Source organism: Columba livia, chromosome 1, assembly GCF_036013475.1.
Source record: "Columba livia isolate bColLiv1 breed racing homer chromosome 1, bColLiv1.pat.W.v2, whole genome shotgun sequence".
NCBI classification, from domain to species: domain Eukaryota; kingdom Metazoa; phylum Chordata; class Aves; order Columbiformes; family Columbidae; genus Columba; species Columba livia.
In genome coordinates this window covers 128,998,294-129,022,989 of record NC_088602.1, presented here as the reverse complement: position 1 = coordinate 129,022,989, position 24,696 = coordinate 128,998,294, and the positions used below count along the sequence as shown (strand labels likewise).

General features: G+C 39.5%; 1 protein-coding gene across 4 annotated transcripts in view; it reads right to left on the bottom strand.

Moving 5' to 3' along the window:
• Positions 1–23,609, bottom strand: part of LOC102096432 (transient receptor potential cation channel subfamily V member 6) — a 32,764-nt gene extending 9,155 nt beyond the window's left edge. Inside the window, exons 1-15 of one of the 4 annotated variants that reach the window (XM_065028911.1) lie at positions 23,536–23,602; positions 23,006–23,080; positions 11,517–11,614; positions 10,915–11,037; positions 9,808–9,948; positions 9,176–9,274; positions 8,786–8,961; positions 7,740–7,886; positions 4,996–5,208; positions 4,693–4,779; positions 3,424–3,500; positions 2,956–3,121; positions 2,608–2,674; positions 1,762–2,030; positions 597–703 (exon numbers count right to left, since the gene is read on the bottom strand). In XM_065028911.1, the coding sequence (XP_064884983.1) occupies positions 597–703; positions 1,762–2,030; positions 2,608–2,674; positions 2,956–3,121; positions 3,424–3,500; positions 4,693–4,779; positions 4,996–5,208; positions 7,740–7,886; positions 8,786–8,961; positions 9,176–9,274; positions 9,808–9,948; positions 10,915–10,969 (1,604 nt within the window). In that variant the 5' untranslated portion in view covers positions 10,970–11,037; positions 11,517–11,614; positions 23,006–23,080; positions 23,536–23,602. Of the gene's footprint in view, positions 1–596; positions 704–1,761; positions 2,031–2,607; positions 2,675–2,955; positions 3,122–3,423; positions 3,501–4,692; positions 4,780–4,995; positions 5,209–7,739; positions 7,887–8,785; positions 8,962–9,175; positions 9,275–9,807; positions 9,949–10,914; positions 11,038–11,516; positions 11,615–23,005 lie in introns of all 4 variants that reach the window. The other 3 variants (XM_065028886.1, XM_065028901.1, XM_065028895.1) reach the window with 3 other exon arrangements.
• Between the last annotated feature and the right edge of the window lie 1,087 nt (positions 23,610–24,696).

Here is a 24,696-nt window from a genome sequence, read left to right as displayed (position 1 = left end):
GAGGAATCTAGTGTTATCTAGACAACAGATAGTTTGCTATTTCAGTGCCTAAACTGAAATCATGGACCTAAGACTTGGCCACCTGTTGCAGTTTTTGCAAAGTATAGTATATTTACTAGGTTCACACCAGAAAGAAATGTTGTCTTTAATTATTCCTGTCCTGTTTTTGAAGAATCTGTAGTGCAGTTCATTGCTGCTGAATGCCTAATTGATTTATTCTGTCTGTGCCATTTCACACATCTAATAGATAGGGACAGCCAAACAAGCACAGCAGTGAAGCTTTGTGATAGTCATTGTAAGAAGTTCAAAAGAAAAAATCAGGCCCCATAACCCACACAACTTCTGGGGTCTGCCTCCTGTGACTACTGCATAAGAAAACATCAGCTGATTTCTCAAGGAACTGCACAACAGAGCTTTCTGAGAGCTTTCTGTGCTTGTCTATCAGTCACGGAAAGAAAACCCATTGGAGTCTGTATTATGGAAAGGAAGAACTCCAAACACTCCTTGCCAGGCCACTGGAAAGGCGCTTTATTAACATCCATACATTGGATTTTTCTTCTGGGATCCTTACATGCACACACTGGAAGAGAACTCACCTGAGATACCATCGGTCCCCTAGCCCATAATCCCGCCCACAGATTCCAAAGCGAGGCCAGAGACACCGTGGCAGTTTCCGCTCCAGCATGACAGTGGTAGCAACAACCTTCAGAATTTAAAAAAAAAAAAAAAAAAAAAAAAAAAAAAAGAAATAACTCAGATGAATTAGAAAGAAATCAGACTATCTTTCAAAACTATCAGTTTCATGAGTACTGACTCATTACTGTACCTCATTATAGCTCAAGTGCTAAAGAAAAATCAGAAAGTCAATAAAGTTTATTATAGGAAAATTCACTGTTTTTGTCCTAACTGTGCTGTGTTTTGAGGAAGCAATGGTCCTCTTAAAACACTGTTAAATTTCTTTCCTTTTATACCTGATGGCAATGAGTAGGGTAATTAATTTGCAGGCTAGACAACAGTATTGTATCTTCATTAGCTATCATCAGAACTTACAAATGTGGCCAGAAAACTACATTTAACCATTTGAATTATTGCTTTCTCAAAGAAAAATACTAGGAAAATTATTTCCTGTTGAGCAGCTATATAACTTATCTGGTTGAATTTTTTTGCCTTTTGAGCAAGAAAGTCAGGTCAACTTCTTTTAATGGATCTAAAGATGTTACTGACCTATTTGTAATCACTACCTTGCATTCTATCTCACCTCAGTCAATTACTAAAATTATAATTTAACTTTCAGTTACACAGAAATGTTATTTGTAGAAAAAGATGCACCTTTAATTCTATTTAACAAGAGATTCCATGAGTAAGGAACAAACAGCTAGGGAGACACAGGATGGACAAGAAAGGCTGGATGGGCTTCCAGCTGCTATTTGAAATAAGGTAGGAATACCAGCATAGTAAAGATATACTGGAAGACAATTTCACATGGGAAGTTATGCAGAAGAGTATTATTGCACTAAGACACTTCAGACATAGAAAGGATGAAAGAAATTTGGTGGCTGATGTACAGAAACTGTAAAACAGAGTTAAAAGGACATGGTTGCTGTTTTAACCCTTGAGAAAACTGAATGCCAGGGAAAGGTTTTAAAGTACCTCCTTTAGAGAACAGATGGCAGAGTAATCACACTATCTAGCACATTTTCCCTGGACAATATTTTCCCTTCTTTATTCAAAATGAATCCCCTACCACCTAGATTAGATTACCTGGGCTCTCCAGAGTTCATCCCGCTCATGGGCCACTCTCCAGTGGGTGTCACCCATCATGGCAATTAACAGGTTGAGCATAAGAAGGGTGGCAATGATGGCAAAGGCAAAGTATACCACACTGTACATAAAAGGCAGGTCCACATCATAGTTGGCAGGGCCATCAATGATAGTGAGGAACAGCTCAAAGGTGGTGAACAAGGACATGGGATAGTTGTAGAACTGCCCAAGGTTTTTTGGATTCTCTGTCTGGAAGATGATGTAAAAAGCTGGAGGAAAGGAACAGGAATAAAAAATAGAGAATTTAACAATGGGAATCACATTCCAAGGGCAACAACAGGGAACAAGAGACACTGACAACACAAAGTGGTCTGGGAAGAAGCTGCATGTGTTTCTATGCTAGTGAAGTACCCAACATAACAAAGACAAATCTCTGACTAGAATCACTGGTCTCCATCATAAAATGACTCAGTATTTCTTTGACTATTTATTTGTGATCTTCTTCTTCCAGGACATAATAGATCTATTTGTGTTAATCTCATATTCTGAATACAAATATCATCAATGCAATGTGTTTTTAAACCTTGACTTACATACAAATAAATATTTGGATTATCCTAATTTCTATTGCCCTGGAAAGAGCAAGAATTGAAAATCAGACTCATGAGAACAGAAATCAGTACTGGGAAAATTACTGTACTCAAAGAAATAGAAGCTATACATCACATCCACCTTTGCCAGATAACTCAAAGGGCAACCTGAGAATAAATCAAAACCCACACACTTAATTCATGCTAAAGAAGTTGTTAGGGGTAACATAACACTGTTTTCCTTTTGTAGACTCACCTGATGCAAAGCCTAGTATCACCACAGCCATGAGCCAGCAAAAGCGCATAAGATCCCCAAATATCATCTGTAGAGCAAAGACAGAGCCATCATAAGGCCTGCACCAAGTCACAGTGCAATCCTATGTAAATAATTTTCCAGATTATAAGACCATGAGTGTCCAGTGTAAAGGAAACTTCTGCAGTAAAGAGAGAATGTAAAGGTCCCAAGCCCTTCACACATACAAGAATTTGTCAATTTGCCATTTATACTAGTCCTGATGGAGAAAAAGTATTCTTTCAGTTCTCTCTGTCTGCAAAGAGATGTCGGAATGTGCATAACAAGCCCATATTTGTTTGTGTCTTATACCTTCTGGATCATGATGGTAAAGGGTCCGAGCATCTGGAAGCCTCGTGCGAAGTACATGACATTGCACCATCCCAGCACCAGGGCAAAGGACATGGGGACCACCTCACCAGTTATGCTGGTGAGACGCATCACCATGGTTACTAGAATCATGCAAGCATATGTGATGCTGCAAAGGAAGAAGAAACAGTGAAAAATACTTGGTAAAGAAACCTCACCCTCTCTTTTCTTTTCAAAAATTCCAAGTTGGGCACATTTAGCCACCAGCCCCACAGGCAGAGTCCTCTCAGCACTATCAACTCTACCTATCCACTTGCCTAGCTTCCTACACACCAGTTGAGCCAGTAAGAGAAGTAAATCAAGAGAAGGAATACTCTAAAATAATCGAGAAAGTGATTACTCTCACAGAAGACAACAGTGGGGAAAATAAGAGACAATATATTTATTAGACTTAAAAAGTGGTGTACTTACACAATTATGTGAAAAGGCCCTCCTAGGATGGTTTGTCCAAAGTATTTTGCTGCTCCAACTCTAAGGATATCTGGGATCTAAGAGAGACATCCTATTGACCTTAAGACTTGGACGGATTCCACTATACTATTAAATATCATGCTAAGTGCCAATATTCACATGATTTTGGGGCCGGCTGCATCTGCTTTGTTTGCTGTCATAGTTTGATTTCTATATTACTTTAAAAACTGAATGTTGAGCCAGGTTGGCCCCTCTCAAAATGTGACAGAGATTGCTGGAAAATCTAAGAATGCTTGGGCAGGTTGAGAGACTTTGGTATGAGGTAGAGAGATGTTGCAGCACAGAGCTGTGAGCTTGAAGTTCATGTGGATGAGTAGAAACCAGACAAACAGCTGAGCCTCAGAAGTGAAGACTAAAGAGATCTTCTTGGGAATCAAATGAGTTTGCTATAATTCAGACTCACTCTGTTAGTTGTAGTGTAGCCCCAGAGTCCTGACCAAACACCGGAAGGATATATCCTTCCAAAACGTATATGGGCAGAGAGAAAGCTGTTTACAAGCCCTATTTTACTTCAGTTCACCCTGGCATCATCATTTGAGTTTTCTCATATAAATGTTTCAGTCATCTATTTCATACTATAATAAAATCAAGTGGGGGGATGTATTTGTTATAATTTAAAGAACTTTTGTTTCGTTTTGTTTTGGTTTTAGTTTTTGTTGTTGCTTTTGGGGTTTTTTTGTTTTCTTTTCTTTTCTTTGGAGATTTCATGGTAAGAACAGCTAAACAAGTCCACCTCAGAATTCTGGTTGAGTAAGGATCCTGTTATAGGCCAATACCATCACTGATCTCCAATTAAATATAAACTTCTCTGTGTATGCACAGAAATTGCTTTAGCCAGCACCCTTAAACACATGAGTATTTAGGGGTGCTGGGTGGAGAATCTGTAAGAATCTCATGCAACGGCTGGGATTCAGCTGGACCCACAGATGGTGCTAATGAGAACTGTGGCTTTACCTGACAGATAGTATTTAACAGCATGGCCAGCCCTTCTAATTGTGTCTTCCACACGTGGAGTCTTACTAGTAGGTTGTCACACTCTCTGTTTCATCCAATAGATGCTGTTGACAGAGTCTATTGATATGGTGTATACCAAAGCACTTAGACTAAGCAAATAGCCCCTACCAAGTTGTGAGCAGATATCATGTTTGTCTAGCAGGTAAAATCTGTCTTGATTAAACTTGAGACTATATAGCTCACTGTTTCTTTTACCTCAAGAATCAAAATAACTATAGCTCCAACAACTGTGATCAGCTCCCCCACCAGCCTCAGCTCATCCTCATATGTCACATATGATTCCTGGAAAGAAAAAAAAAAAAAAGGTGAAAGAAAATTTAAAAAGAAGATGGGGGAAAATAAGGCCCAGTGTTAGTGTAATAGACATGACTAAGCCTGACAAGGTCAGAGGAACCAGCCTAGTCCCAGCTATGGAGAATGCTCCTCATTGACAAAGGTCAGCTGGCAGACAGAGAAAAGGACAGCTGCAATAGCTGGCAACTCCTACTGACACAGTACCTGCAGCATTTTCTGGACATAAATTGTATTGTCTCTGCTGCTTGTTTTGTTGCCTGTTCGGGGTTTCAGTGGTCGGTAGACACAGCACATAGTGAAGCAGACCATGTAGAGTATATAGAATAAAGTCAGGAAACAGAAATATGGACGACCATACATATTCCACTTCAGGCTCACCAGCTCCTTCACAGGTGTTAGGTCCAAGATCTGGCGTGCCTAAGAATGACAGAAAGAATTAATTGACATAGGGGCATTTGTTTATAAGCATCATTCACAGTTTCCTGGGAGAATGTTAACAAAATATTCTCACCTACTGCATTTAGCATTTTGCAAAATGCAGTGCTCAAGTGAGTTTGGATTTGCTCAGTTTGCCACTAAAGAGCTTTGAAAAAAAAAAAAAAAGTAAAAAAACATATCCTGCAGAGAACATCTTTTGAGTACCAGTGGGAAGTGCAAGAGAAGTATGATAGATAGTGGAGTAAGTTTGTTGTCTGAGTAGGCCTGAACTCATATTAACGCTTGAGACAAACCTACGATCTAGGTCCATGAATATATGAGGATATGCTACAGAAAATAAGAAGTATTATTGTGGCCTCCAAGATCTGCAGTAGCTGAAGAGCTAAATTTCTACCTTGGAATCAAATGGATCACCTTGATGTATTTTCAAAACAAAATGTTATTTTTTATTCAGTTATAACCCATAATCTGTTAAAGTGAAAGCAGAACAAAGGCATTTTGTTTATTGGCACCTGCAAGCCCAGAAAATCAGCATGGAATCTTTTTGTGGTTTTCTGTCATCTCACTGTTACTGTTAAGGGTCCATCCGCAATTTGGAAGAAATCAGTATAGCTGAACTGAAACTACAATTGCAATGTTTTCCTACAGTTCAAGAGTGAGCCTGTAATCCTTCATCTGTCTTCCCTGTCTGGAAGTGTAATTTCTATTGATGTAAGTAGAATATGTAAATACTTAAAGTGCAGAAACAGGACTACAGCTGATATGTTTATGAAGGATCAAAGTTTGCTTTCTAGGTTAAGGGGCTCGGTCTACTCCAGAGATAGTCTAAAGAAATTGGATTCATCAAATGTAGGGTTCATATGACCAATAAGCTACTTTTCCAAGAAACATTTTTGAGGTTGCCAGCTAAGTGCCAAAATGTCAACAAGGCCTTTTCTGTAAAAGCGAAACAAAGGCATAAATATAATTAATTGGAAATTACGCTCAGTTCTAATTGCACCTTGAGGGTAAAAGTGCAAGGCATATGTATGTGGGCATGACTCTCAAATGGCCTAAGAAGTGTCCTAAAAGATCAAAAGAAAATGAGAGATAGCCTTAGGTGTTCTGTTTCGTGTAGAAGTCAGTATTCTAGAATTCTTTGCATAGGAGAGTAAAATTATTTTTCAAAAGGATGGTAGAAATTTAGAAACTTACTACAACCTTCCTGTAGATTAGTTCCCTTCTATTTTTGCCACTTTTAATCCACTTAAGGGTCAGAGAATGTATCTTAGTACCTATTTGTTTATGCATCTCCCTTAATACAAGAAGAACCTACTTCTGACTGGGGCCTGATACTGGACTGGGAGGATATGAGAGAATGGGGTGACAGATTGCATTCTTCTAGAGCAGACATCAAGTATTTTTGACCAAACACATATCAAATACAAATGAAAAAAAAAAAATTATCTATGCATGCAAAAATCATTTGTTGCATATTTAAGAGCATTCTGGAAAACAAAGACATCATAATATCTCGTGGTATTTGGGGACATCTTATCCTCTGAAATTAGGAATCTTGGATCTGCATGCACTATATGTTTTGGGAGGAGATGGGCACCATATTCTTTTTTCTTTTAGGACTATGGTTTAGTCTTCTGGATGACTTCTTAGTTTGTTCTGTTTTTTTGACACAGACTTCTTTCCATTGAACTTCTGTACATATTGCCACACAGAGAAATTTAGAGGATTTTAAATTAAAGCAAGTGAGATTTTCATAAGCTTCCTCCACATTGTGCAAAGTTCTCCGGGAGCTGAAACTTTTATTAGACAAGTTTGGCTACAATTTTGATAGTTGAAAATAATACAGGATGGATAGAATTGCACAAATTAAAGTGTTTTCTGATTAATTTCCTGCTCTATTAGGGTTATTTAAGGTGATTACAACTGATAGGGTAGTGTACCTTGAGAATCTTAAACACATCTGTCTAAGCTTGCCATTATACTTTCCTGCTATTATCTTAGTGGTCCTTTTACAAGGTTTTGAGCCTGCAGCAGAGATAATTCACCTACTTTGTTTGGAGTCATGACCTGGACAAGCAACATCACTAAATGAAGGGAAAAATAATAATAAGCGGTTTTAAAATGCATTGCAGATTAGGATTTCTGAACATAGTTGTGTCTCACAAGGACATTGTGACAGTCAGTCAGTATCACCGTTATAGAAAGATACTTGCTAGAGCTACTCAAGAGCTGCTTTTTACTGATATCTTTGAGCCTGGTGAAAGAGAGAGAACCCTTCACTGAATCACACAATGTCATTTCCTATGGAGTGCTCATACTAAGTTCTTTCAATCATCTGCAAGTTTCACACCTCAGAAGATGTAGCCAGACCATTAAAAAGCTACTAGATTTCATGTGTTCCCTGCAGCACATGGTACAAAGTTCTTGCTCTTTGGATAATATAAAGCAGCTTGAACCTTCAAACTCATAATTCATCTCCTTTTATAATCACCATGATCTGCACACAGTACCTCTCTCTTCTTGGTTGAAACAATGAGCTCAAGGAAGGACTGATCTTCAGCCCAGGAGTCAATCTCTGTGAGATCATAAAGCACAGAGGTCAAGGGGCCGAAAGACCAGAGAATGTGCTTCCGCTTCTGCATAAGGTATTGAAACATCTGAGAAGAAAAGAATGGGGTGGAGGATATCAGAAGTTTCCAGTATACAGTGTATTTGCAATAAAAACAAATAAAGTTGCTAAAAAACATTAATTACAATGTCTTTTCCTTTAACTTGGCAGTTGTTGTGTTTCCCATATCTCTCAGGAACAATTATAGCAGGCTAAGAAGTGAGAGGACTTTTTCTGACTCCCATTTGATAGCTAGCTCATGCTTGAGGTAAAGGATGAGTGATTTTTATTCTAAACTTTAATCAAACTGCTGAAGATATTTGACACTGTTTCACATCATGACAATAGATTTCATATGGAATTATGTGTTAATTAGAAAAATTTATTTTATACTCTTCTACAAATTATCAAGAGAGAGGTGTGGCAAGGGAAATGATCCTGTCCTTTGTGCATCTACAGAGGAAACACTAACCATCTTTTTTTGTTAAGGGGAAGGATGAGAGTTTACATTAAATAAGAAGTTCTTGACTATGAATAAATGTTGGTGCCCGAATCGGTTTCCTATGTGTCACATTTAGGGTAATGAAATCTAAACAACAAGAACAATAATTTCAGTCAGAATTCTAAAAAATTACTTGGAGTGGATCTTTCTGTTAACACCCATTTAATTCAACTCTTCAAAAGTGGGTCAAAAGATTATTCTTTCAGCACTCATTTCTTTAATTAGGGTCAAGAAATTTCTTATGCAGGTTTTCTGGTCCTATATGAGACTTCCGGAAAAAAACAAAGAAACAAAACCCCACACCAATATCCCCCAAAACCCCAGCTTGTTATGTATATTCTACCCACTGAGAACATGCAGAAACTCAGTCTGGATTATGTTGTTTCAAGTTCTCTATTTCTGAATAACCTCTTTTGTATGTAGGTAACTGTGTCATTTAAACTTACCACAGTGTTGCCCTCAACTCCAGCCAGTTTGAATGGAGTAAGCCCCTCATTATTAGGAATTAATTCAAGTGATCCTGGTCCATCTTTGTTTCTGTCATAGGAAAGCATCAGGCTGTACATGTGGCAGGCAAATGTCTTATTAGGTTGGAGGACCAGGATGTGAAGAACAGTGTTACCTAAGAAAGAAGCACACCAGATAAAGAATAGCCCAGCCATGTGCAAAGACTGGCAATTGAATGATGCCATTAACAGTGGCTTTCATTTTCCTCACATGTCTCATTCCACAGCTGTTTGTAATGAGAGAAAAATATGTGCATACACAGATGACAGGGTCTTATTTAAAGTATCCAGATCCACTGCATACAACTCACTGGACCCCACAGCACATACCCAGATAATCTTGAGCTCTAATGTCAGCTCCATTTTCAATGAGCAACTGTACAATTTCCTCATTTCCCACACAGGCAGCAAATGATAAAACATGTTCGCCTGCAAAGAAAGGAATGGAGAGAAAGATTAAGACCACAGGAGGCAGGAGAGGTTGAAGCATGCAAGTGAAATCTATCCATGCTATGAAGCCAGAGGTTATGAAAGGAAGAGTTCCTTCAGTTGACCTGTAAATTTCCTAACCTACTCCTCATCTTGCTCAGAAAGGAAAAGAAGACCTGCCTCACACAACACTAAAAGGAAGAAGTATTGTTTTCAGATTATTTTCATAAGAAGGCTGACACATAAGTTGCAGTATATGCTGCTAGGAAGAAATAAGTTATAATTCTTGTGCATTTTTTATTTTTTGTATACATGAAAATATATAAAATGTGTATAATCTATATATTTATATTCATGTAGTATGCACACACTCAGATGGAGTCTTACAGCCTGCTAAAAGGTGTGTGACTGATGACACTTGGAGACAGGAGCCGCCTCTGTTTATCTGGTTTAGATGGGAAACAAAGAAAGCTTCCCTCCTCACTCCGCTGATTCCCTTCCATAGCAAGCAAGGGGAGAAGATAAGGCTGTACCGAAATAGAGAAGACTCTGGGATCTGTGCTTGAAGAAGTTCCCAGTGGCTCGTGCTGTGCAGGCATTGGCCCCTCTCTTGAGTAAAGCCTTCACCAAAGTGACATTCTGGTTCACTGCTGCAATGTGGAGAGCTGTCTGCCCTGTAGGACACAGAAATAAACCCTTGCCTTCCAAGAAAGCAGTTTCAGGTTGATCAGTAGCCTCTTGTTTCACATTTCACTCACGGTAAATCTAAGTTTTTTGGAACTGCATCCATAGTGGTTACATGATTTAGCTTTGAAGTTATCCCTGTTGTGTGCAGAAGGTTGGACTACAGATTGTCCACAGGTCCCATGCTATTTGAATATTTTAGGAATTAATGAATAGTGACTTTACAACACGACCAAAAAACCCCAGCAGGATGCACTTTCCAGGTTTTCTCAGGGGCGGGGACGGGGTGGGGTAGGGAGAAGGGGGGAACTAGATGTGCCACACTCTTCCAGGAAGCACACTGAAAGCTCATGTCTGTCAGAAAGGACTAGGCTTTCCTTCAAGGTACATGAAGGCCAGGTCAAGACAGAGCTCCCAAAGAAGACTTGGCCTAATCCATAAAACTAGGTATTAGAATTTTTTAAACTCCACTTTTATTATTTTAGTGGTTTCAAGACCCTGTTTTGCATTTCTGTGTAGTCAATCAGAACCATTCTTTAAAAACTTGGCTCAGAGTCTAGATTCAAAAGCAGTGGCCACATTTGCTTTCAGTCCCTGTTCTTTGCCAACCAAAGAACCATTTATTCTCCTTTCAGAGGAGATCAGGTAGTTGTCCCATTTGTTACACGTCTATGACAAACAGCAAGCTGTATATATCCTTGCAATCCCAGTACAGCCAACAGGCCCACCTGGGGTTAAGGGTTTATCAATTACGCGTTTGCAAATGTGTGTACTTGGGTTTAATATAATTCCACCTTCCACAAATGGTCAGAAGCCATTTGTATGTTGGTTTTGCTATATAGCAGTCGAGCAATATATTGAACCAGGAGCAGTATAAGCTACTTCCCTAAATGTGTGGGCAGTACTTCCTCTCCCCCCCTACAGATCCTGCCCATCCTAATTCCCTGAGATGTTACCTTCATAGAGCTCTGACGTCATCCTCTCATTGACAAGCTCAGGAGCTGCTTCCATCAGTGTCACTGCAGCCTCCACATTATCATACCAGGCAGCTACATGAAGTGCAGTCTCTCCCACTGCACCTGAAAACAGTAAGAGAAGCATATGAGTCATCTAGATATTCACTATATGGATTTATTGGTGCTGAGAGTTATGGGAGTGTTAGATCTTCCTTTGAGTACTTCCAGGTGTTGCCGCATCATATGTCGTGGTAACAGCCACATAACTACATAGTCTCTGTCCTTCACCCCATCAAAATCTGAAAGCTGAACAGAGTTTTCAGGTGCCTGTAAAGTGACAGCAGACTTAGGTGTGAAGTGAATGGACACACAGCCCTCCCACAGCAAACCACCTCCCTCAGGCCCTCTTAGAAAAAAGGCCTGTTTGAGCTGTAAACCTCTGATTTTCACCCTTCCTTCAGGGTTTGATGAGCTCTCCAAGTTAGAAAACACACTTTGTTGCAAAGCTGAGTCTGCTAACAGAGATGTTTCATTAAACTAACAAACATACGAATTGTTGTAGCAGGCTCTTGTCTTCCACAGAAAACAATTTGTTGAGTTACCTCTCTGATAAATATCACATGTTCTGTCAGTGAGAAGTTTCCTAATAGCTGGGAGGTTGTTCTCTTTGGCAGCCTGGAGGAGTGGAGTTTCCCAGATCCTGTAGTCAAGAAAAAGTATCTGATAAGAAACACTGTCAAACACATGGCGCCTTTCTGCAGAGCTCAAGACTGTATGCATCTTCAACATTTTTACTGAAAGATCAGGAATGCATACTTACCATCAGAGGTATTTTTTTGAATGAAAAAAAAAAAAAAGAAAAGCACCTGCAAAAGTGAACAAGTGCAGTACTAAAAAGCAAACAAGTGCAGTACTAAAAACCTAGGATTTACTTAACCATATGGTGGTGGCAAAGATAGGAGAAAGGAATAACCAAAATGTTTCTGGTTTATACAGCCCTCTTTTTTGAGCCACAGAAGATAGCCAAAGATGGCTGGGTCACTCTGATGCCCCTCCTGCCAGTAGACCAGTTACCTCAGGTGCCAGAAAAAGCCAGTAGTTTTTCTACACAGCGCAATAAATTAAAAAAGGATCAATATCCGATTACTCCCATAACGGCTGGAAAATAAAAAGTACAAACAAGAATTTTCCCTGTGTCGTAACAATGCTTCCTATGGTACAGTTAAAAGAGTGTGCTCTGAAATGTAGTTCCTCATCACACAAAGTTATGAGGAAAAATTTGAAAGTTTAGCTGTTCTATTTTTTTCTCTGATGCTGAGAAAATGGAGGAATTTGTCAAGAACTGATATGTATGCCTGTCCTGGGAACGAGCATGCCATCAAACAAGTTCTAGACTGAAAGGTTCACTTACAGTTGAAGAATGGCCTTGGGTATTCCATGAGGCTCTGGTTTATTTCAGTAGATCCTTTGGGGCTACTGAAGAATTGACAAGTACAGTCACCAAATTTCGACTTCACAACAAGGTCCTTTGATGTAACAGCAGGCTAAAGGAGGTGATCCTTGCCCTCTGCTCATTTCTGGTAAGGTCATACCTTTGTCCATTTCTAGGATCCCCAGTACAAAAGATATAGGGAGCTACTGGAGAGAGTTCAGTGAAGGACTCAAAAGATGATTATGGATCTGGAGCACCTCTTGTATGACAAAAGGCTGAGAGAGCTGGAACTCTTTGGCCTCGGGAAGAGAAGGCTTGGGTGGGGTTCTTATCAATGTGTATAACTACATGACGAGAGGGTGCAAAGAGTTACCTGCAATGCCTGCTTGCTCAGCATCCAACCAAGCTTGCCAATGTTCAAAATAATGAGTTGGCCACCCAAAAATCACAAAGGAAAAATAGAAGAAAATCTACTAATTTGGGGTAAATATTTCTATTATCCTTAAATACATTCAGAGTTGTCTTTTAATTCATAAAATGTGTCTTGCAGTAGAGTTTTTTTTTTCTTTTTATACAAATAAAGAATTCTAAGTAGTCCAAGATTTAAGAGGAAGAAAGACCCTCAAAACCAAAGAAACAGCCTACATCTCATGAATTTTCAGCATGAAGTAGAAATAGATTCCTCTTTCCAAATAGAATAAATTCCGCTTTAAGTCTCTGTTCAGAAGCAAATTTTGTGTTTTATCTCATCTCTGCTTTCTTGTAATACAGATGTTTAATTTGTTGTTAATTATCTAGCATGGCTCAGGTGAAGCTGTAATGTGTGATATGGAATAGGTCTAAGGAACACAGTACAACGATGACAAATTCAAGCTGATATGAACAAGGATAATGTGAGCCCTCATTTTCCTGCCAGCCCCAGCCTGTCCTTTTACTACAAAATAACAGCCGCCAATAGACTGGATATTAGTCTCGAATACACACAGAAAAAAAAAAAAGCGAGCCTGCAGGACAAATATATTAGTCCAAACATATACCTGGACATATATTCAATGTTTCATCCTTGTGATGTCCCAGATTTCTTCCTTGTATTCTGGTATTATTAATATTTAGTTACAAGATTTGGAGGTTACACTTCTTTATAAGGTAAATACTATTTATATATAAATAACAGGCATTTTGCATTAAGTGATAACACTAATGTTAGAATGCATCATCTATGAACATAGCTCTAAAGCCACAAGAAAACCCATGTCAGAAAAAAAGAGAGAATGTGTTAGAATCATAAAATAGTTTGAGTTGGAAGGGACCTTCAAAGCTCATCTAGTCCAACCCCCCTGCAATGAGCAGGGACATCTTCAACTAGATGAGCACTACTTAAAGCCCTGTCCAGCCTGGTCTTGAATGTTTCCAGGGATGGGGCATCTACTACCTCTCTGGGCAACCTGTTCCAGCATTTTACCACCCTTATTGTAAAAAATTTCCTCCTCATGCCTAGCCTGAATCTTCCCTCCTTAAATTTAAAACCACAACCCCTTGTCCTATAATAACAGGCCCTGCTAAAAAGTTTGTCCCCTTCTTTCTTTTGGGCCCCTTTTAAGTACTAAAAGGCCGCAGCAAGGTCTCCCTGGAGCCTTCTCTTCTCCAGGCTGAACAGCCCCAACTCTCTTGACCTGTCTTCATAGGAGAGATGTTCCATCCATTTGATCATTTTTGTGACCCTCCTCTGGCCCCCCTCCCATAGGTCCACGTCTTTCCTGTACTGAGGGCTCCAGGGCTGGACACAGGACTCCAGGTGGAGGGGCAGAATCACTACCCCTGACCTACTGGCCATGTTCCTTTTGGTGAAGTCCAAGATACAATTGGCCTTCTGGTCTGCAAATGGGCCTTCTGGGCTGTAAGTGCACATTGCCGGCTCACGTCCAGTCTTTCATCCACCAGTGTCCTCCAGTCCTTCTCCACAGGGCTGCTCTCAATTCTTTCATCCCCCAGCCTGTATTGATACCTGGCATTGCCTGAACCCAGGTGCAGGACCTTGAACTTGGCCTTGCTGAATCTCATGAGTATCATATGGACCAACTTCTCGAGCTTGTCCAGGTCCCCCGGGATGGCATCCCGTCCCTCAGATCTGTCAACTGCACCATTCAGCTTGGTGTCATCTGCGAACTTGCTGACGGTGCCCTTGATCCCAATATCTATGTCACTAATGAAGATATTAAACAGTACTGGTCCCAGTATGGACCCCTGAGTGACACCACTTGTTACTGATGTCCATCCAGACATTGTGCCATTGACCACTACTGTCTGGGTGCAACCATCCAGCCAGTTCCTCATCCACCAAACAGTTCACCCATCAAATCCGTGTATCTCCAATTTAGAGGGAAGGATGTTGTGAGGGACCATGGCAAAGGCTTTGCAGAAGTCCAGATAGATGACATCCATAGCCCTTCCTTTGTCCACTGAGGTAGTTACTCCATTGTAGAAGGCCACTAGGTTGGCCATGCAAGACTTGTGCTTTGTGAAGCCGTGTTGGCTGTCTTTAATCACCTGCCTGTCCTCCATGTGCCTTAGCATAGCCTCTAGGAGGATACGTTCCATGATACACCTGGGCATAGATGTGATGCTGACAGGTTGGTAGTTCCCGGGGTCCTCCTTTCTACTCTTTTTAAAAATGGGTGCAATGTTTCCCTTTTTCCAGTCACCAGAGACTCTACCTGACTGCCGTGACTTCTCAAATATCATGGAGAGTGGTTTGGCAGCTACATCAGCCAATTCCCTCAGAACTCTGGGATACATCTCATCAGGTCCCATGGACTTAGGTATATTCAGATTCCTTTAGTGGTCACAAACCAGATCCTCACAGTGGGAGGGACTTTGCTCCCCCAGTCTCTGTCTTGCAGATCATTTTCCACTCTAGAAGCATGGGAAGAGACGTTGCCCATCAAGACTGAGGCAAAAATGTTCTTGAGTACCTTAGCCTTCTCCTTGTTTGGTGTCACCAGTTTACCAGTCTTGCTTATCTGGGGGGACATGGTTTCTCTGACCTTCCTTTTCTGGGTGACATACCTGTAGCAGACTTTCTTGTTCTTTGTGTCCCTTGCCAAGTTCAGTTCCAGCTGTGCCTTGGCCTTCCTGACCCCATATCTGCACAACTGGGCAGTGTCCGTATACTCTTCCCACAATCCCTGTCTCTGCTTCCACTGCCTGTGCATTTCCTTCTTGCCCTTTAGTTTGATCAGCAGGTCTCAACACAGCCATGCCAGCCTCTTGCCTTCCTTTCCCAATTTCTAACACCTGGGGATCACCAGCTCTTGTGCTCTATGAAAAACGTCCTTAAAGATCTGCCAGTTCTGTTCTGCTCCTTTGTCCCAGAGGGCAGTTTCCCAGGGGAACCAGTTGACTAGCTCCTTGAAGAGCTGGAATTTGGCTTTCCTAAAATTCAGGGTCCAGACTTTACTCTTCACCTGTCCCACATCCCTCAGTACTGCAAACTCCATGAGTGCGTGATCACTGCAGCTCAGACTGCCTCCAGTCTTGATGTCACCAATTAGCTCTCTTGCATTGTATATAAATATAGATGACCCAATGCACAAAATATTTTCTCAGAACTTGTACTTATTAGGCATATGTTGATTTAAAAATAAAACCAGGGGAAAACAGGCAACATAAATTTTGTCTTACAGAAATATACACTTATTACTTTAAATTATTTTTTATGAGCAACAGAATCTTGAAACGAGGCAAAAAATTGATATGTCATTATCTCTGGATTTAATCTGAAATGTGTGAGTATTCCACACCTTTATAGCAGAAAGATACTGACACTTAAGACAATTTGGGAGACAAAGCAAAACAAAAAGAAGCGCCACATTACACAGATAAATAGGAATAATTTAAGTAAGTGTAAATTAATTAATGGGCATGGCCTACAAGTAATAAAAGTATAATTGAACATTATATTTATCATTCCATAACAGGAGCATTTCCTTTCACCAACAGCACCCCATTATCTAAGTCACTGGAAACTAGTAGAAAAACGCTGAAGAACAGAGGAGAAATAAAAGTCTTCAGAATATAATCATCCTGAACAAACCAGGAAACCATTCTGAGATATTTTTATGTGTCCTTCAAACTCGTAGCCTTGCTGCTTTGTGAAACATTCTTTATTTAGCCTTCTGATGTGTCGGTTGCATTAGTTGCTAATTACAAGATGATTTGATGTAAACATTGCATCTAGGATCAGACAAATAGGAACAAAATAAAGAAGCACTTTGAGCAAAAGTTGTAAGATTCAATATCAGTGAAGCAAGCTTGCCATCTCTGCTATTATTTTAGCTGAGAAAGACTATGTTCCTGGAGAATGTAAGTTTCAGTGGCAGGAAGTGGGAAGGAGGTGAGGTTTCAATTATATAAACAGTGCTGCAATTAACATGTTGATGCTTTACTGGGTAGACCTTTATCCCTCAAATGACCTCACAAGAGGAGGCAGGATTGTGCAAGAGACAATGTGGGAGGACACAAACAATACCTTTCTCACAAAATTCTCCAAAGCCCTTGTAAACAACCAATTAAATTACAAGCCTGCTAAGAAGGACACACCTAATAACTACTATACCCAGCTTTCAGAAATTTAGGGCAAAATTGTCAAACCTTTCTACTTCTTGTAGGAACCTCCAACCAGACTTAAAGAACCAGATATCTCAGGCCAAATAGCAAGCTGGTGAAGAACCCAGAAGTGTTGGTAAACATTATGGCACACTGCCTCTGACATCTCAAAAGTCCATGACTTACATGTTTATAACATATGCATTTACTCTTATTTAATTTTCTGTCTCCATCTGAGGCTCTCATTGAAAATATATCATTATCATTATCAACTCATTTGTAATGCATTACGGAAATGTGCTGAGCATATATATGTGAAGTACTAAGTGAGCCACATTCACTAATATAAAAAACAAAGTCACCTGAATCTAGAACCTTCAAAACATTTAATTTTTTAAAGTTCTGTATATCTAACCAATTTTCTTCCTGACACATCAAGCACAGCACAAATTTTACATTTTACAGCTCTAGTTCCTGTGTGTCAAAGCAGCAGCAGCTAAAATCTGTAACCTAGTCTCTTAACAGAGCTGCCTACAGTAGGCGCTCGCTTTCCACAACATACAATTATGTCAGTGGATGGAGAATGTAGCTTTCAGAGAATGATTCAGCAGAGACCTATTTAGATACTCTAAATCATTCTCTTCATCAGTTCTGAAGTCAAGGGACACTAAGATCCTAATTTAGCCAGCTAAGTTAGGTCTGTAACACCAGGCAGCACTGATGTTGCTTTATAGGGTCAGTTTAGGATAAGCACAGCTACGTAGCTAACCAGTAGTTCTGATGGGCAATGAAAACTGCAACAGTATCTGCATGGACGTGCTCCTGGTTTCTTTTTGCTGAGCTAAGGAATGCAGCTGTGTTGAGGCACCTAGTAAGCCTTGATCATGTGTTACTATATCAGCCAGTTGTTTTAACAGATGATTCAATCATATACTCAGGAACTGCGAGTTGTTTTTCAACATAGGTGAGGACAAAATCAGGAACACCCAAAAATGCATTGTGAAACAAAGAGAAGATAGAATGTAGGTCAGATTCTGACTGAGAGAGTCATGTAAAATGGTTTTAAACAAGGTTAAGGATTTCACAAGCATTTTTGCTGGTAATACAGCAAATTTACAGTTTCTTCAGCAGTTCTTTTGGAGTGTATCCTGCTCATTACACTTATAAAGAGATAAAGAGTGCAAAGACAAGTCTGTAAGTCTTAACCCTGTTATAGAAAGAACAATTTGAATTTACAGCATTATTCTTTTAAAACAATGAAATATGCTAAATATGTTAACTGTCTGGACAACAATCAATCTGAAGACTTTTTTTCAAGGCTGAGCTCACCAGAGGTCCAAGGGAGCATTTCTTTCTCCTCTTTTCCTTCCCTTCTCAGAGTTTACTACTTGAGTCATTCATTGTATGGAATTTTCCTACTGTTTGCCTTAGTTTAAATTTGGAATCTGCTAGCTTTATTCTTTATCCCCATAGCTATGTCAGTTATTGAGGGTCTAAAGCAATTATTTTTAACTGAGCTATAAATTCATCAACAGGATATTATTTCATCTTTCTTTTCTTTCCCTGTTGTGCTGTTCAGGATATCCATTCTCAACACTCCATCATGAAATTGCCAAAGGAGATTAATCTTCTCCCTTCCTTCTGCATGCTTTTGTAAGTGCGTGCAAGACTTCAGGAGAGCAGAGGAACACTCAGAGGAAGATAACCAGCTAGAAAGCGGATCAGTGCAATCATCTAGCAAGATGCTAAAGAATGAGTTCGAAAGTAAAAGCATGAAGTGAAAGCGAGACAGATAACAGGGGCTATGACAATCAACACAGGGACAAGCTCAGCCAGTTTCTTCAGCGCTGACAGCAAGACTCAGAAAGTTAACTGGAACCTCTTGTGTTAAAGCCCCTTCAGCTGACAGTAGACAGGCTTCTCTGGAAATAAATTAAACAGGTTACTAAATGCTGATGCTGCTAGACAAGAAACAGACAGGGAAGTCATATCCCTTCAGATATTTACCTATCTACCACACTAAGCAATAGAAATCTTGCTTAGTCACTTCCAGGAAGGTAATCTCAATGCATTTATCTCCTTTTTTAATTCTGCATCTGAGACCATCCTAAGAATAATCTTATGCAAGAACTGGATTAAGAGTCCAACAGATGTTAGTTATGATTTATTATCACTGAGTTATTCGTAAAACAAATTTGTTCTCTGAAGTATAACTTCATCCTGCATAAAAACTTCCAACCCTCTTCAATAGGGATTTTTTTTCAGTTTTGTTCAACATTGTGTTTCTCACCCCGTGTCTAATTAGTTTTCTTTAACCACTTTTTCATTTGGGGTGTTTTTATTTTCAGAGCACAATTTTCATGTTTAATTCTTCACAAGGAAGCCTGTAGCCAGGTTTAAGAAGACTAAGCTTAAGCTTTAAGTTTCCTAAATCTATGAGTCTAACGCACACGTTAGATACTGAGGTCAGCTTTGTGTTTGTCTGTGCACTGTTGTGGAAATGCGAGTTCTGGAGGACCTTTAGGCTTGTGAAATTAAGGAGGCTTGTTTTCCTTTGTTAGACTCAAAGCTTCCATTAGGATGAAAGTGTAACAGTGTTAAGAAAAGGCCAGAAATTCTGCCAGTGATGCCTTTGACTTTATTTTACATGCAGCAGCAGAGTTTCCAACAGGTTGTTCTTTGCATCTTGACTACTCAGAAGCACTGCTATTGAAACATACTACAAATGAAGTAGTAGTTGGCATCTTTAGTTCATGGTCACCTTTGAAAGCAAAGGAACCAGTTAATACTGACAGGTATTGTGGATTTTTAGACAGGACAGTCCTATGCTAATTTGTGCACTGAAAACTCAGTAATGCTGTTTAGACAAATGAACAGCAAAACTATGATTACATCTCTCATCTCCTACAAACCTGAAAAGCTAGAAGCTGTCTAGAAGCTGTCTAGAAGCTGATGGCTCTTGGTGTCCCTGTACAACTCTTCAGCAACTCACTTTATATCAGCTGAGCTACTTTTTATTTGTGCTGTGTATGTTTTCAGGGTAAGCAAAACACTTCACTAATATGTCTGTGAGACTAAAAAAGCAAATTTTCCCAAGCACCTGTAATGCATTATTTCTCATAGCACAGATTAGATTTCTATATATTTTTTAAATATACCACACTAGTTAAATGGTTTATTGTCATTAGCATAATTAAGCCTCAGAGCACCCCATGAAGGCCAGGTGATACCACTAATCCTTAAACAGCAGCTTGAGAGAGAAGAAACACAAAGAAGATAGATTTTGTATCCATCAAAATTAAAAAGGCAGGCAACAGCAGAAAGAAAAATATAACATAATTGTCCTGGATCCAAGCTCTAATTTATTAGTTATTTTTTATCAAGAGTGCAATTGTCATGTGGTGGGATTTCTAATATTACATGCTAGGGAGATTTCGCCCACATTTCCTTAGAAAACTGAAAGCCAAACTAAAAAAGTAAATCAAGCAATGGCTCTCATAATTTCCAGAACAGCTATTAGACTATGAAAGACATGTGATTTCTTTTCACCTCTATCAGGCCTGAATTTTCATAAATGTTAATCTTTTTGTTCCCTATAATTATGAACTATGTTGCATTTTTATATTCATATGCTCCAAGCTATGTAGATCGCAGAATTTACTTCTAAAGATAATTCTAGAAAGGATGAATGTGACCACTGCCCCTGAGACTCCACACTGAGCTATGGGCTATATAAAAAGGAGAGTCTTGGACAGAAACCAGCAGAGTAAGGTAAAATAAAATCAAAGTCCTCTTTAATATTAGGGAATTGTATCAAATTTCCTGAATTTGGATATCCATTTGGGAAGTGTTACACAATGCAAAGAAATGCCTCACTGTGAATAATGCTGAGGTCAACTGCCAATAAGATTCAAGGAACTATTAGAACTATTACACACTAAGAAAGAGAATGAACAACAGTTCCAGTGAAGGTGAGAACTACCGAAACAGTTAGCTTTCAGGTATTGCCATCACCAGTTGTAGAACAGGAAAAAGCATTGCTGTTCTCTTGCAGACTTTCTTGTGTGTAGTCAGAGCATACTAGTTAAATAGTAAAGTATTTACCATTGGTTTTCAATAAGATAACAATAGAATTTAATTGCTGCTTATTACTGTATGTATTCCAGCATCATTAACACTAAGAACTGTAGCTGAAGCCACAACACTGCATCTAGAAATGACAAAGGTAAACAAAACACTGCACTTCCACACAATAAAATGAGAAGGTGAAGTAAATGTCCTCTTGGCTTACAACATTTTTTCCACAAAAATCGTGTCCCCATGCAACTCTGATTCCACAGACAATATCATATGCACTATATGTGTTGTTATGCAGAATTGTATAAGGAAACACAGAAATGTTAGGTTTGGGGAACACTGGCATTGTACTGTAGTGACCTAAGTGAAGTTTATGAAGAATGGTTTATATGCCCAACACCTTTTCTGTTCTGCTCTATCAGTAGCAATACACAAGATATCCATGGGCCTGCAGCATAAGACTGATGAGGACTGTCAGGCTAAGAGAAGGTTGCATGACAACCTAGTAGCATCCTATGTGAAAGGGAGCAACAAAAAGGAAGAGGCCAGACCCTCCTTGGTAACAGCAGGTGGTAAAAACAGGGCCTATAGCATCAAATGATGATTTTGGAGGTTCAGGCTGAACATCAGGAAAAAAAAAATCACTGGAAGGTTACTGCAAGACTGTAACAGGTACCGAAAGATATGGTGGAATCTCTGTCCTGGTAGGCTTTCAATACTGAGCTAGACAAAGCCAAAGAAATGTGATCTGTTGCTGGCCAGAAATAGTTCAGCATCAAGTGAGAGGTTAGATAGAGACCCTCACATATGTAGATATTTCTTTTTTACACATCCATTTTGATATTACAGAATCTGATGAGAACTTATTTTTCAGGTGCCTGTGGTGCTTTTTATGAACATACCAAAATGTTCATTATTCTATGGATACACTATTGTTCCACTGTTGCTCCCATTTTAAGTGTATTTAAGTGTCACTGCTCTTGAGTAAAATAGAACAGGCTTTTGTTATTTAGTCAAAAGATAGATGATGATATATGTAAGTTCCTTCCCTAAAGACAGCTATGTAGATTTGTCCCTCTTAAAGGTACTATCCTACTTAATTTTATACATATATGTGTGTATACATACATACATAGGTACAGATAGATAGACTTTGCCCCACACGGCCATCTTTTTGTCCCCAGAGATGTCCAGAGTTTTGTGAGGAAAGAAGAAACATTTTTTAGAAGGGACTGGAAGCAATTTATTATTTGAGCACTACAGCATTTGTGCATGCAGAAATGACAACAACAACAGCAACAAAAATGTTTCAGCTGTATTTCCATAAATTCTCCTGTATTCCTGTGTGAGGAAGGAGCAACCCTGCACAGCAGCATCAAACAGTCTAGATTCAGTATTTACATGTGAAGACACGGGCAGTCTTGATAATGTAAGGTCTAAGAGGAGTCACTGTACATGTTGACCCCCAGGCAGTGGGGCTGAGAAACAGCACCTCTACCCAGGAAGTCACTGACCACCACAATGTGGAACAACATTAAGCACACTCTATCTGACAGTAAGGGTAACCTTTAGAGAGACAGAAAGCAGAATCCTTGCAAAAAAACCCCACCATTTCAGTTGACTGCAACATATATGTCACACACATGCTTAATAATTTAGAAAACCCAAACCAACTCTCACGCATTTTCTTATGAGCTTTACCAGTGAAGCAGGAAAGACAGAAGTGTACGTTATTTATTTGTGATTGAAGTCCTATACTCAGGGTAATTCAACTGAAACCTAGTAAACCCATCTGTGAAAGCAGATAAGATTGGAACTCCAGAAGCATTCCACCTTGAAAGAAGAAATCTGATAAAGTGCTCCAGGATGGTTTAAAGTTTATCTACTGGAAGAAAAGCCTAGGGAAAAAGAGAGAAACAGCTACAGGGAAAGGGCAGCAGAAGAAAGGCAAGACAAGAAGGCTGAAATGCACGGTACCTTTTCTGCTGAAGTAAGTAGATTTCATCCAGGTGTTTATCCCAGGACTTTTTGCCTTGCAGCTTCTGGCTTAGTCTGTTCCAGATTTGGAAATAGAAGGGCTTACTGTCCCCAAATAAAGGTACCCCCATAGCATGTCCCTTTTTTTCTCTCCTGCCTAGATGTCTGAAAGCTAGCAATCTCCACTTTGAAAAAGTCAGGGAAGGATCACTACAGGCCACCACTCCTCCGCCCCCAGTCTGTTACTTACAGAGGACACTGTCTGGCAGCTGCATCAGGTGACCCAAGTACATGTAAAAACACAAAATAAAATACTTATCCCTGGCAGACCACACCTTGAGCCTCATCAGTTACTTAGTTTCCAAAATAGCCCAGCTCAAAGTCATGTCTGATTTAGAAGTAGCTCACTAGCAGCCTTGTCCCTCACAAGGACCCTATACAGCACTGAAGAATTCATACAGCATCGATATACTAGGCTTCTAGTATTTTGTTTCCAAAGTCTACAATTTAAAAGTAATCATCCTCCTTACATATCTCTGAATTCCTGAACAAGTCAGGCAAAACACCTTTTTGGTGAGTGAGCTTGTGAGAATGTGCCCTAAAAGACACTGTGCCCTGGGAAGGTAGTATAGGGGAGGACACACCTCCCACCTCAGTCATCTGCAAATCCCATTAAAGAAATCATAATTATAGACTCCACCTTCTCTGCGTCAAACAAAATCACTTAACAATTTGGAAGAAGAGTTTATGTAGATTAATGTGTAAACTTAGCATATTTAGTTTTCCTTTAGTGTTCTACAGTGTCTCTTTATGTTTCTTCCAGAAAAGCTTATTTATTCTGTTCAGGGTACCCACACCTAGGCAGAATCAGTAGGTAAGGGAGAAAAGTGTGTAAACCAATTGGGCTGAGTCATCTCTTTCAAACTCCTCATTTATTCAGAGGTTGCTTAGACCTACCAAACCAGGCTTCACATCCAAACTCCTGCAAACTTATGATATATTCTATCCTATCAAAATATAAATCACCACACAGAAAAAAAACAATCCTTTATGGCAAACTTGAGTTGTATCCTGAAACATAAGAATCACTGAATTGTCCAGTTCTAGGAAGAAGTGTCATAATGGGAAAAAAAATATTACTTGCTAAATTGAGAGGTTAGAATGTAATACCAACCAGATATTATAAGCAAAATGTGAGTGATTTTTAACAATGTCAATAATTTATCACTTCTAACGTTCTTGAGGGTGGGAAGCAATTCCAGTCAAAGTTGAGAAAGATATTTAGACACTGAAATGTTAAGTGCCTATGACAGACAAACACAATTGCTAATTTCCTGGGCTCTTCTCCCAAGGAGAGAATACTTTCTGCTGTCTCTGCAAGGAGAAAAAACCCTAGAAGACTGGTATCAGTGGAAGCAAACAGTGACATTCTTTTTTTGGGCAGCAGTACAGCAGCTCTAAGGTTGAAGAAGTGAATAACAGTCAGACAGCAGGTTGAGGAGAGAGTTTTCAGCTAACGATGAAGGCAACAGCTGCAGCAGTCAGGGCAGCTCTAACAACTGCAAACCAGCATCTCAGGTGTACTCCCCACATTGTCATGGAGGGCTCATTACAGTTCTCATTATAGCTTCAGATTACAGTAAATCTTACTCAATAGTTATCCTTTATCCACTTGTATGGACATGAAGTCT